Source organism: Martes martes, assembly GCF_963455335.1.
Source record: "Martes martes genome assembly, chromosome: 17".
Taxonomy (NCBI): domain Eukaryota; kingdom Metazoa; phylum Chordata; class Mammalia; order Carnivora; family Mustelidae; genus Martes; species Martes martes.
The window spans coordinates 2,108,056-2,119,152 of NC_137905.1; the positions used below are offsets into that span (position 1 = coordinate 2,108,056).

The window sequence follows — 11,097 nt, forward strand, 5'->3', positions numbered from 1 at the left end:
GTCCACACCCGACCAAGAGTGCAGTCCGGCCCCCAGCTGTGTGTGCCTGGCAAGTGGCCACGGCCGGGTGGGCTGAGTGACCGGCCATGTTCCATGTCCCTGCGGCAGCTGTCCCCAGAGCCCGGGCGCTGGGAGCACTGGAGAAGCACGGGGCTCGCGGGCAGGCCGGCCCCTCGCTACGGAGCAGGTGGTTCTGGGCCTGAGCCTACTGGGCTGAGCGTCAGAGCCTGATAGCCAGGGTCCCCCCAAGAGCCCCTTTCCCCTTCATGTGTGCCAGTGTGGGTGGTGGACCCAAACCCCTGTCCCCTGAGACCTGGACTGTGCCCTTAGGTGGAGAAAGGGTCTTCACGGTTGTATTTGAGGGGAAGTGCGAGATGGGACGATCCTGGCTCAGGATGGGCCCTAAATCCAGTGACGTGCGTCCCGGTAAGATAGAGGGGAGACCCAGCAGAGAAGCCACAGGAGGACGGGGGCAGACACTGGGGTGGTGTGACTGCACATCGGGCCCCCTGGGCCGCTCCCGGTGGAAACGGTCAGCAGAGAGGTGGACGGAGCCCCGCCGGGCCCTGCTGTCGGCTGTCCGGGAGGTGCCAGCCCTCACGGCCCGGTCACTTTGTACCGTCACCGTCTCTGGGGCGGGCAGGTTCCAGGGACACATCCGAGTCATCTGTGAGAAGTTTCCTGCTGATGCTTGCCGCCGGGTCACGCTGTGAGCGCTCTCCCACCACGAGGAACCTGGCTCTAGGGTCAGCAGCCCGAGATCCTCCCAGCACGAAGGAGGCGCCAAGACTTCAGCCCAGGTGCCCCTGACCTGGGGCTCGTGTCACGGGCTCTGCGGGGGGTGTCCTCCGAGATGACCTGGGCTGACCAGCCCCCCTTCTGCCCTGATGAACCGCAGGTGGGCGCACACGTGCCCCTGCCTCCACTCATGCGGGCGTCTTGCCGCTCCGTGCATAGTCCACTGGGATTAGAGTGACCGAGGGTCTGCAGCACTGCCTCCCGCTCGCGGGGCGTCTTGGGGGCCCGTGCCCAGGTCCCCTGTGCCTGCTCGCTCCTGGCCGGAGTGTAAGTGTGGGAGCGCTGGCGAGGCTGTTCAGCAGGTGCGTCCAATTTGTTGCCATGGAAAGCCTTTACCCCAGCATTTCTGTTTGTGACTGAATTTTGCTCCAGGAACATTCCAGAAGTTGCGGTATGACCTCCTCGCAGTGCTGTCTAACCCGGCATTCCTTTCTGTTTGTCGGGCCTTTGCCAGGTGACGTGTCCAATCTGGATCCCAAGTTCTCGTTTGAGGGCACCAAGCTGGACGTGGGGAACATTGTCCTGGCGTTGTACAGCGGCCTCTTTGCCTACGGGGGATGGTAGGTTCTGGAATGTCAGGGTCTCTGGGCTTAGGACACACCAGCTGGGTGGGCCCCCAGGTGTCCAGAAATCAGGTCTCTGGGCCGCCCGTGGGCAGTTCTGGGGAATGCAGGCAAGGCTGTGGAGCTGCTGCCGGCCCCGCACGCCCCGGAGAAGCACAGACGTGCGCCCGTGCAGCCCTGGGCACTGCTCGCAGCGAGCCTGCTTCCTGCAGGCGGCCCTCTGCTGACGGGCGTGGGGCACTCGGGCTGCAGGCGCCGGGCTTGGTGGTTCTTGACCACTCCCCGCCAGGAGTGAGGTGCCTGCCTGCAGCTCTGGCCGACGCCTTCTGTCCCCTTGGGTCCCCAGCCGTGGCCTCTGCTCTCGAGGCAGGCTGCCCTGAGCCACAAGAGGGGCTGCGGTGGGCGGGCGGGCACAGACGGTGCCGGAAACGGTCAGGTAGCAGCCAGGGAAGCCTTGGAACCGGCTCAATGTGGCAGCACTTTCCCTGCGGACACGGAAGCCCGTGGGGGGCTGCCCTTCGGGTCTCTTTCCACACGTGGCCCCTGAGCCTGCCCGTGCGCGCTCCGTGTGGATGGGAAGAGCTGCACACGCAGCGGGTCTGCGTGGGGCGAGGTGCACGGGATGCCCGCCCCTTGGGCCGGGCTGTGCCTCTGCCTCAGAGACAGTGCTGGCCGCCCAGGGCAGGGGAACAGACTGCATTGGAGGATAGGCCCGGGGGGTGGGCAGTGCTGACCTCCCTCAGGACTTCCCCCCACCCATGGGGGGCCCCGCACATGGGTGGGGGATCCCCACTCCACGGGCCCAGAACAGCCAGGAGGGGCTCCCTTGGAATCGGTGTGGTTTTCCCCAAGCGTTGCGTGAGGCATGTGTGGTGAAGTTCTGCTCTCAATTCTAGGAATTACTTGAATTTTGTCACAGAGGAGATGATCAATCCCTACAGGTAAGAGCACGCACAGATTTGTGTTACTGTAACGTGAGAGGAGGAGGAAGCCTGGTTATGTCTCAGACCCGGCCCCAGGCCGGCCTTGGAGGGGCAGGAGGGTCGCTGGGGCGGGGTGCCATCCTCACGGTGGCCGTGTGACTTGGAACCAGGCTCCCCCGCAGGCCCGGGGCTGGAGCGGCGGAATCCCTGGCCCAGGTTCACACCACCGCCCGCCTGCCGGTTTCCAGCCCCTTCCACGTGCTGGCGGCTGCCTTCCCCGCACAGTGAGGCTCGGGACCCGGCCCCCCATGTGGTGGGAGGGGCACCCGCTCCTCACCGTCCGGTTCGGCCCGTGCCAGGCTGCCCTTGGATGACGTCCGCCTCCCCTTCCTTGCAGAAACCTGCCCCTGGCCATCATCATCTCCCTCCCCATCGTCACCCTGGTGTACGTGCTGACGAACCTGGCCTACTTCACCACACTGTCCACAGAGCAGATGCTGACGTCGGAGGCCGTGGCCGTGGTAAGATGCCGCCCGAGCAGACCAGGCCCCTGAGAACCACTCCCGCCTCGGGGGGTTGAGTGGCGCTTTGCCACCACCCGGAAAGAGTGGGCGCTGGCCCTTAACCCCGGGCTCCCCGAGACTCGGGGGTCTGCTGCACGCAGGGACCCGGCCTCCCCCAGGCCAGGTGTGGGCCGGTACGGCGGAGTCATCTGGGCGTTGGGGGTGGGGGCTGAGTCCCAGGCGAACGACGCCTCCAGCCCTGAGTGCGGGGCGGAGCTGCTGGGAGCCCGAGCCTCCTGCACGGGCGCTGTGGACCCTGGGCTTATTGGACGTGGCATTCCTGAGCCCGGCACAGGTGGCCCCCAGACCCGGTGGACTCAGCTGTGGCAACACCCACCCTCTTCTTCTGAATAAACACCCAGTTCTGCTGTCGGGCGGCGGGAGGGCGCTGGGGGCTCAGCCAGAGACAGCCGCGCTTCCTTCCCTTGGGCGGATGTGCTGATGTGGGGACACCGTGCCCAGGGACCCCCGGCGTCCTGCAGGGTGACAGGTGCCTGAGGGTATGGATGGGGACTGAGGCACAGCGCCCTGTGCTGAACCAGGTCCTGTCCCTGGGGCTGCCCCTGAGGTCCAGACCCCAGGAGGCCACTCCGAGTGCAGACATCTCACGATGAGCCCGTGGGAAGCTGTGTAGGCAGAAGCGTGCTGGGGCCCAACTGTGAGGACGGCCATGTGGCCTGTTGTCCGGGCGGAGAGGTGGGAGCGCTGGGCCAGGGCCCTGGGGCTGAGGGGCTCGCGCTCCCGTCTGCCTAGGACTTCGGGACCTACCACCTGGGCGTCATGTCCTGGATCATCCCCGTCTTTGTGGGCCTGTCCTGCTTCGGCTCCGTCAATGGGTCCCTCTTCACGTCCTCTCGGTGAGCCCCCACCCGGACCCCCTCACGTCCCCCGGGCCCCAGGGCACAGGGGAGGCCACCGCACACCACCTTCTGACGTGCGCTCTGAGTCTCGGTCTGACATGTTTGAGGGCTATGGAAACGAGGGAAGCATGAACTCACTCGCCTCTTCCCCGGCCCCCGGCTAGAGGTGACCCAACCGTGTCCGTCTGGACTCTTTCTTGCGTTCATCTCGAAAGCCTGGCCAGCTGAGCCCCTCAAGGATGCTGGGAAGCCCCCGCAGGGAGCCCGGCCCTTGGGCATGGGTCCTCTCCACTCCCTGCCCTGCCCGGGGGTGTGGGGGGAGGGGCTGAGTGCCCGCTCCTATGTCCACAGGCTGTTCTTCGTGGGGGCCAGGGAGGGCCACCTGCCCTCCGTCCTGTCCATGATCCACCCGCAGCTCCTGACACCCATGCCGTCCCTCGTCTTCACGGTAAGCGAGCCACGCCGTCCGCGCCCTGTCCTCCGTCCGTCCGGCTGCGCGTGCTGTCCGCAGGCCGCACACTTGCTGACACGGAGACGCGGATAATTAGCACGAGTGCTTCCTCACGTCGCGCTTCATAGCTTTTTCTTTTTGAGTTTTTAGTTCCAAAAATTACGCATCGTAGCTGTGAACCAGAAGGTGTGGAAGCGTGTGGAGCGCGGGTGTCGGAGCCGGCTGTGCGCGGGCCGCTCCTGGGAGCCCCGCGCGGTGTCCGCGGGGAGGGGGTGTCCGCGGGCGGGCCGCACGCTCGGCGTGTGCGCGTGTCCCAGCCCGGCCTTGCTCTGCTCGCAGTGCATCATGACGCTGCTGTACGCCTTCTCCAGAGACATCTTCTCCGTCATCAACTTCTTCAGCTTCTTCAACTGGCTCTGCGTGGCCCTGGCCATCGCCGGGATGCTGTGGCTCCGTTACCGGAAGCCTGAGCTGGAGCGGCCCATCAAGGTGAGCGGCCGCGGCCGGGGCTCCGCAGCCACGTGGCTGGGTGCCTAGTGGCCCGTGGCCGGGCACTCTCCGCCAGCCAGGGGTGAGGGCACTCTCTCGGGAACGTTCCGGCGAGGCCCGAGTCAGATCTCTGTGCACGTGCTTCCGAACTAGACAGGGAACTAGTTCATGTCATGGTCGTGACTGGAACCTCTTGGGGCTCACGTGTGATTCCAGCTGCTGGGGTTCATCACTGACCACATTAGACCGTACGCGCCCTGGAGCGACTGTCCCAAGGAGGGCAGAGTGATAAGTGAGACCCGCACATGCCAGGTGGGGGGCTGCCGAGCGCCGAAGGGCAGGGGGCCAGGTGAGGCCCCGACCGGCCCGGGGGGACAGGCCCCAGCACGGGAGGGGAGACCAGCTGGGGTGCGAGTAGAGGTGCCTGCCCTGACCGTGGCCATCCCAGGAGAAAGCAAAGTGCTTGCGCTTGTCTACTCAGGCCTCGGGTTACAGCTTCCCAAGGGTGACCCTGTCTCTCCCAGGAGGGCAGCCATGAAGGCCCTGTGAGCACGTCAGCCATGGCCCCAACCCTCATATCGTGGCCATTGGGCAGCCGCTGGCCAGCAGCTCCTGTCCCTCGTCCAGCTCGTGCTGGTGCGTGGTCCTTGCAGTGGGCACCTGTCCATGAGCCTCCTCCCTGGCAGAGAGCCTAGCGGGGCCTGGGACGGGTTCTTCTGGGGGGACCCAGGCAACCTCGGTGCCCGGCATCAGCTCGGCCCTCGCTTGGGGGGGGGGGGCGCTGCCCCACTGGGGCCAGGTGGCCAGGGTCGCATGCCCCGTGGGCTGACTGAGTGGGACCTTTGCTCGTCCCTCGTCCTCTAGAGTTTCTTCCAGTGTGTAGATGCTGATGTGTAGACAGCCTGGCAGAAGGCTCGGGGAGCAGACACGGGGTGAGAGTCCCCGGAGCGGCTGCCAGCTGTGGGCGTGGCCGCAGCTCTGCGGCCTTGAACGCTGTGTGTGGGCCGCGTGCCCGTGGGGCACAGACCACAGCCTGCCTGCCCACAAAGGGCTCTCTGAGGCGGCGGGTGCTGCTGTGGGGTTCGTGGGCGGCCACGGTCTTCTCAGAAGCTCCGGGCCCCTCCCTTGGGTGGCCGTGGGTCAGGGGCTGAGCCAGGCCTCCACCCTGTGATGGAACCGGGAGGCTGACCTTCCCTGACCTTGGGAAGCCTCAAGGGCCCTACCTGGCTGTGTCTGCACTCAGTGTGCTCGGAGCTGTTCCTGCGTGGCCCCGCGCTGAGGGCGGGTGGAGCTCCCCGTTGCCGCCTCAGACAACCGCGCAGGTCGGAGCCAGTGGAGGCCAAGGCCAGAACAGGCCCCAGAGGTCAGAGCTGCTCTGAGCTCGGCCGCGACTCAGCGACATAGGAGTGGCTAAGAGCGGGGGATGCAGGGGTGCCCGGGGGTCGGGGTCCCAAGGGAAAAGACGCCTCTGGCGAGGGTGTGCATTCAGCAGGGTGGATGGGACTCAGGACGGCAGGTGGTAGGAGGTGTGGGGTGGGAGGCAGGGGCACAGGCGTCAGTGCCTTCTCCGTCCCCACCAGGTGAACCTGGCTCTCCCGGTGTTCTTCATCCTGGCCTGCCTCTTCCTGATCGCCGTCTCCTTCTGGAAGACCCCTGTGGAGTGTGGCATCGGCTTCACCATAATTCTCAGCGGCCTACCTGTCTACTTCTTCGGGGTCTGGTGGAAAAACAAGCCCAAGTGGCTTCTCCATGGCATCTGTGAGTACCTCTGTCTGCACCCAGGGCCCCAGGGCTGGCCTCAGCTCTCCCAGGCCCTGCCCCCACCCCAGACGCCAGACCCCAGAGCAGGGCCGTCTGCAATTCTGGTCTAACCCCCCATCCGGGAGCAGAGGAGCTCCCACTGGCCCAGGGCCCAGGGTCAGCCAGGGGTGGTGACAGGTGTGTGAGGCCCTGGCTGCGGGGCCAGCAGTGAGGCGTTCACGGAGGTTTGGGGTGCTGCGGCGTGTTTGGCGGTGGCGTCGGCCCACGTATCTCAGGCATAAGACGCTCAGCTCGGCGCCCGCTAATCTTGGAACAAGGGATTCCCGAGGATCAGGCTGTGTTGGCCAAGTCGTGAAATCCCACCGTCTGTCGCCGGCTTAAACTCAGCCGGCTGACCTAGAAGGGCAGAGGAGGACAGTGTGGGACCCGGGATTGCCGTTCTGGGCTCCCTCCACTGGCCAAGCTCAGACCCGTGCCTGAAATCACGTCGAATGTGGCGGGCTTCTGGGAAAGTCAGGGCGTCCGCAGGCCTGCGCCCTAGTCGCCCCGTGCCAGGTGGCCGCTCTGCATTCTGTCTGGCGCCCGCCTGCTGGTCATTGGGTGAAGCGTTGCTTCCAGCCCAGCCCATTGGCTCCGTCCGTCCGTCATCTTCCAGAACACGCCACCCCGGGGGCCTGAACAGGAGCCCCTCCATCCGGAAATGAGTGCTCGTAGAGGCCGCGGGCAGCGGGCGTTGGTCCCTGTACCGGCCAGCCTGCGCGTGGCGATCACCCCCTCCACCCCAGTGTGGCTCCCAGGAGCCCCGGGCTTGGACCTGGGCTGAGGCTGAGGTGACTCGCACAGCATTCTCCGCCTCTCACCTGGCTGGCGTGCGGGCTGGTGCCCCCCAGCAGGGAGGCCCGTGGGCCCCCGGCAGGTGTGTGCGCATTAGGAGGTTCCGGAAGGAGCTCAGGGTCTCCAGCTGCTCGTGCAGCTGTGGGAGGTGTGGCCACAGGGGACGGGGCGAGCCGCAGCCCGTGCTGCCCACGCCCAGTGGTGTCCCCGAGCTAACTCACGTGTCCCCCCACTGCGCAGTTTCCACGACGGTGCTCTGCCAGAAGCTCATGCGGGTGGTGCCCCAGGAGACGTAAGCCGGAAGGACCAAGAAGCTGCCGGAAGGAAAACGCACGAAGCTGGTGTTGGAACATCTCACCCCCCTGAAAAGCGACTCCGGTCCCGTCATCCAGGCAGCTCAGCTGAGCGCCCCGCGCCGTCCCTCCACCGGGTCGGGGGCTGGGGCCCCAGTGCAGACTGGTACGACTTTAGTCCCAGAAAGCGAACTTCTTCTTCACTTCCACGAGCGTAGCGCCGAGAAGGGCCGGGCCCCTGACCCACCGCAGCCCGCTCGTCCGCTTTCAGCCTTTGTTTATTTGTATTATTTTTTTAACTTAAATTTGGGGTCAAGTTGACGCCACTAAGATGATTATTTTCTAAAGAAACGAGGGGAACGGTGAGAGTTTTGCCCTCCGCCCCCTGCAGCTCGACTTGCCTGCGAGGGCCCCGGGCACGTGGTGGGGCGCGGTGCCCGGCCCAGCCCAGGCTTCCAGGAAGGGGGGATCCTGAGTCCCCAGCACTCCAGACCCAGGAGCAGAGCCACCGAGACTCAGGCCTCGTGGTGCGGACCTCCGAGTCACACTGACAGACGGACGGCAGTCCAGACCGCACGCTTGGCTTTCTTTTGTTGTTGTTGCGTAGATGTAGTGACTTTAGCAAAAACTCATCTCGGGACTTAGTCTCTTTGCCTTAAAGATCCAAGGGTGGATCCCTCCCCGACCCCCAGAAGAGAAGAGAGGAGGTCACTAGAACAGCTGCCTTCCGAGAGTGACCCCAGCCCCGGCTCGGCGGAAGGCAGGTTCCTGCCCCTGGTGTCTGCTGCTGGCGGGGGCCCCGGGCAGAGGTCACGGGGGCCCCGGGCAGAGGTCACGGGCGCCCGGACGATCCCGAGCTCCCACCTGTGTGCGTCACCTGGGACGGCAGAGCAGGGCCAGCATCTGGGCTAGACCCAGTCACCCGGGACACCCTGGGCTTCCGGCTCCGTACACCCCACCTGGACACCCACGTGAGCTGAGGCACAATGCGGGATGACCCTGGGCTGTTCCGTATCTGGTCCTGGGACCGAACGAGAGGTTTTCCAGGCAAAGACTCGCCCTGGAAATCTAGACGCGGCCAGGCAGGAACGGCAGACACCATGATGGGGAATGCTAAAGGGCTCCCTAGCCGGTAGTCCCTCAAGACAGCCTCCTCCCAGGGCCTGAAGAACCAACCCCAGGAAGGCACCTGCAGCTGGGTGGGGCTCCTGGCGTGGGAGCCCCCCACTCCCCCCTGCATGGCCCTTCCCAGGCCAAACTCCACCGCTGTGAAGCCGGGGCTGCTCTCACGGCACCTGCTCCCGGGGCTGGCTGCCCTGCCTCCTTGGGCTTTTGTCTTTGTGGTGCCCGTGGTGCTTTCCCAGGGGTGGCCACTGGGGCCAGTGTGGGCTGTAGCCCAAGATGCTGCTTCAGCACCCAAGGGCCGCGTGAGCTTGGCATGGTCAGCCTGCCGCCATCTGTCTGGGCTCCAGGACCCAGAGCAGCCTGAGCCGCCCGGGAGGCCGAGAAGTCGGCCTGTTGTCACCTGTCCTGCTTTGTGCCCGAGCACAGTGCTGGCTCTGGGCTGGGTGCGGGGAGCCCACGGGGGCCTTCCCGGGGTGGCCTGCAGGTAGGTGTAGGGAATCGGGGCATGGTCGCCCCTGCCCCCCGGGGGCCCGCCTGCCCTCAGACACCAGGCAGTGCTTCCACAGTGGCCTTGGGCCGAGGCAGAAACTCCGCTCCTCCTGTCTCCTCTCTACTGACAGGTGTTCCGGGCACGCGTATCTGTCCAGCTTCTGTTTTTTTCCCTTGTAAAGCAAACCCTGCCGTACGCAGCACATGTTTGTTTGTGGACCTGCTGATTTTTCCTGTCCTAACGTGTCACTAACTTAAAGGATGCGGTGGCACCTCCTGTATCTCTCTGCGGGGCCGAGGACCGCCCCTGCCACACGGTGTTCCCACCGTCCTGGCGGCCACGGCAGCCCGGCCTGGACACCTGCTGCACATCGGCGTGTGTGGCTAACGTCTCTTCCCGTCAGTGGCTAACCTGTTGCACTTGGTGGGGAGTTCTGGGGATTTTGTGTGTGGGGTTTTTCGTTGGTTTTTGAAGAAAAACAATCAGAATCTTAAGTAGTGCTTGTGGTCTCCTGTGTCCTTTGGCGCCAGACCCTGGGTGTGGGGATGACCGTGGGTGTTGTCCCCGCGGGGGTGGTCGATTGGGCGCGTGTTGGCACACCTCGTTCACTCGCAGACGTGGCTGGCAGCGTGGGAGGCCCACCACAGTGGCTGCAACCCCCTGGCTTGGGACGGGCGGTGAAGGCCGGGAATAAGGCCGGGAAGGAGGCCGGGGGGCCTGAGCTGGAGTTCGGAGGGGCTGTTGCAGTCGAAACGGGGGAGAGTGTGGCCTCGGGCCTGCAGGCGGCTGTGGCTGCTGCTGATCGGGCACCGGGAGGGCAGGGGAGGCTCTAGCTTGGGGCCAGGAGGGAGCCCGAGCCCCGGAGCAGAGCAGGACCGAGGGCCGTGGCACTCTCCACGGACCCACGGACGACACTCGGAGCTCGGGCACGCTGCATTCTGAGCATCAGCGTTGGAACAGGGCCTCGAGGACAGGCGGGCGAGGGTCTGCCAGGGTGGAAAGGGCTTGGTGGGGCGGCCACGGCCTGAACCTTGGGACTGCAGGTCTGGGTGCCCAGTGAAGGGTTTCTGCCCCGTTCCTCAGACGGGCTCGGCGAGGGGAGTGCGGCCCGATCCCACCGGAGAACACCAGGGCCTCCTGACCCCGTGTGGGCAGGGCTGCCCAGAGCTGCTGACCCTGCCGGATGCCCTCCCACCCTGCCCGGGGGGGCCAGGTGCCCACAATGGTCCATACCCGCCCCCCCCACAAGCACTGTGCCCCCCCATCTGCTCCAGGGAGCCCCGCTAAACTCAGGAGCGCACAGAAATCCCACATCCCTTGCCGGGGGAGCAGGTGGGAACCCTGTGGCTCCGGCCCTGGCCCGGGGACAGTCGTCCTTCCACTGAAGATGGCTCTCACGCCACCCAACCACAAGGGACCCCCTCTTCCTCTGAGGGGTGGGGAGAGGCACATGGGGGCAGGGAGACCAGAGGGGAAGGGTGGAGCAGGGGAGAGGTCTACGGGCGGGCGGGGGGAGTGCTACTAGGCACCCCTCCACGCTGGACTTCTGTGGGCCCCCATTCCTGGGAAACCCTGCCGGCTCACCAAATTCTCCAGGTGCTTGTATGGAGAGCTGGTGAGGGGGCTCGGGGGTCAGACCAGCCTCAGCGAGGATTGGCCAGAACCACTGTGGGTGCAGGGGTCCGGCAAGGGGAATGGGGGTTCTGAGCCAAGTGGGAGGGGATGGGGTAACCTCAGGGCCAGGTGTGAGAGCTCGGGAACCTCGGGGTGTCCCCAGGACCCCAGGGAGGGAGTGTGTGCCTGCATCCAGACAAGACCCTTTCTGAGCATCCTAAATACAGGACCCTTCTGTGGGCTCCAGAGTCCCGCAAATCCTTGCCCCACCCCCAACACCCCCAGCGAACAGCGTCCAGAGACAGCAAGGGTGGGTGCGGCACCCGTGAAAGC

The 11,097-nt window shown here is 65.6% G+C and overlaps 1 protein-coding gene across 1 annotated transcript in view; it reads left to right on the forward strand.

Annotated features, from left to right (window-relative positions):
• Window positions 1-9,649, forward strand: part of SLC7A5 (solute carrier family 7 member 5) — a gene marked incomplete at its 5' end in the record, with an annotated part of 31,602 nt that extends 21,953 nt beyond the window's left edge. The window contains 8 exons of the mRNA XM_080828802.1: window positions 1,253-1,358; window positions 2,258-2,302; window positions 2,682-2,805; window positions 3,601-3,704; window positions 4,059-4,155; window positions 4,498-4,647; window positions 6,228-6,405; window positions 7,483-9,649. Coding sequence (XP_080684928.1) covers window positions 1,253-1,358; window positions 2,258-2,302; window positions 2,682-2,805; window positions 3,601-3,704; window positions 4,059-4,155; window positions 4,498-4,647; window positions 6,228-6,405; window positions 7,483-7,538 — 860 coding nt within the window. The 3' untranslated portion in view covers window positions 7,539-9,649. The remainder of the gene's footprint in view (window positions 1-1,252; window positions 1,359-2,257; window positions 2,303-2,681; window positions 2,806-3,600; window positions 3,705-4,058; window positions 4,156-4,497; window positions 4,648-6,227; window positions 6,406-7,482) is intronic.
• Between the last annotated feature and the right edge of the window lie 1,448 nt (window positions 9,650-11,097).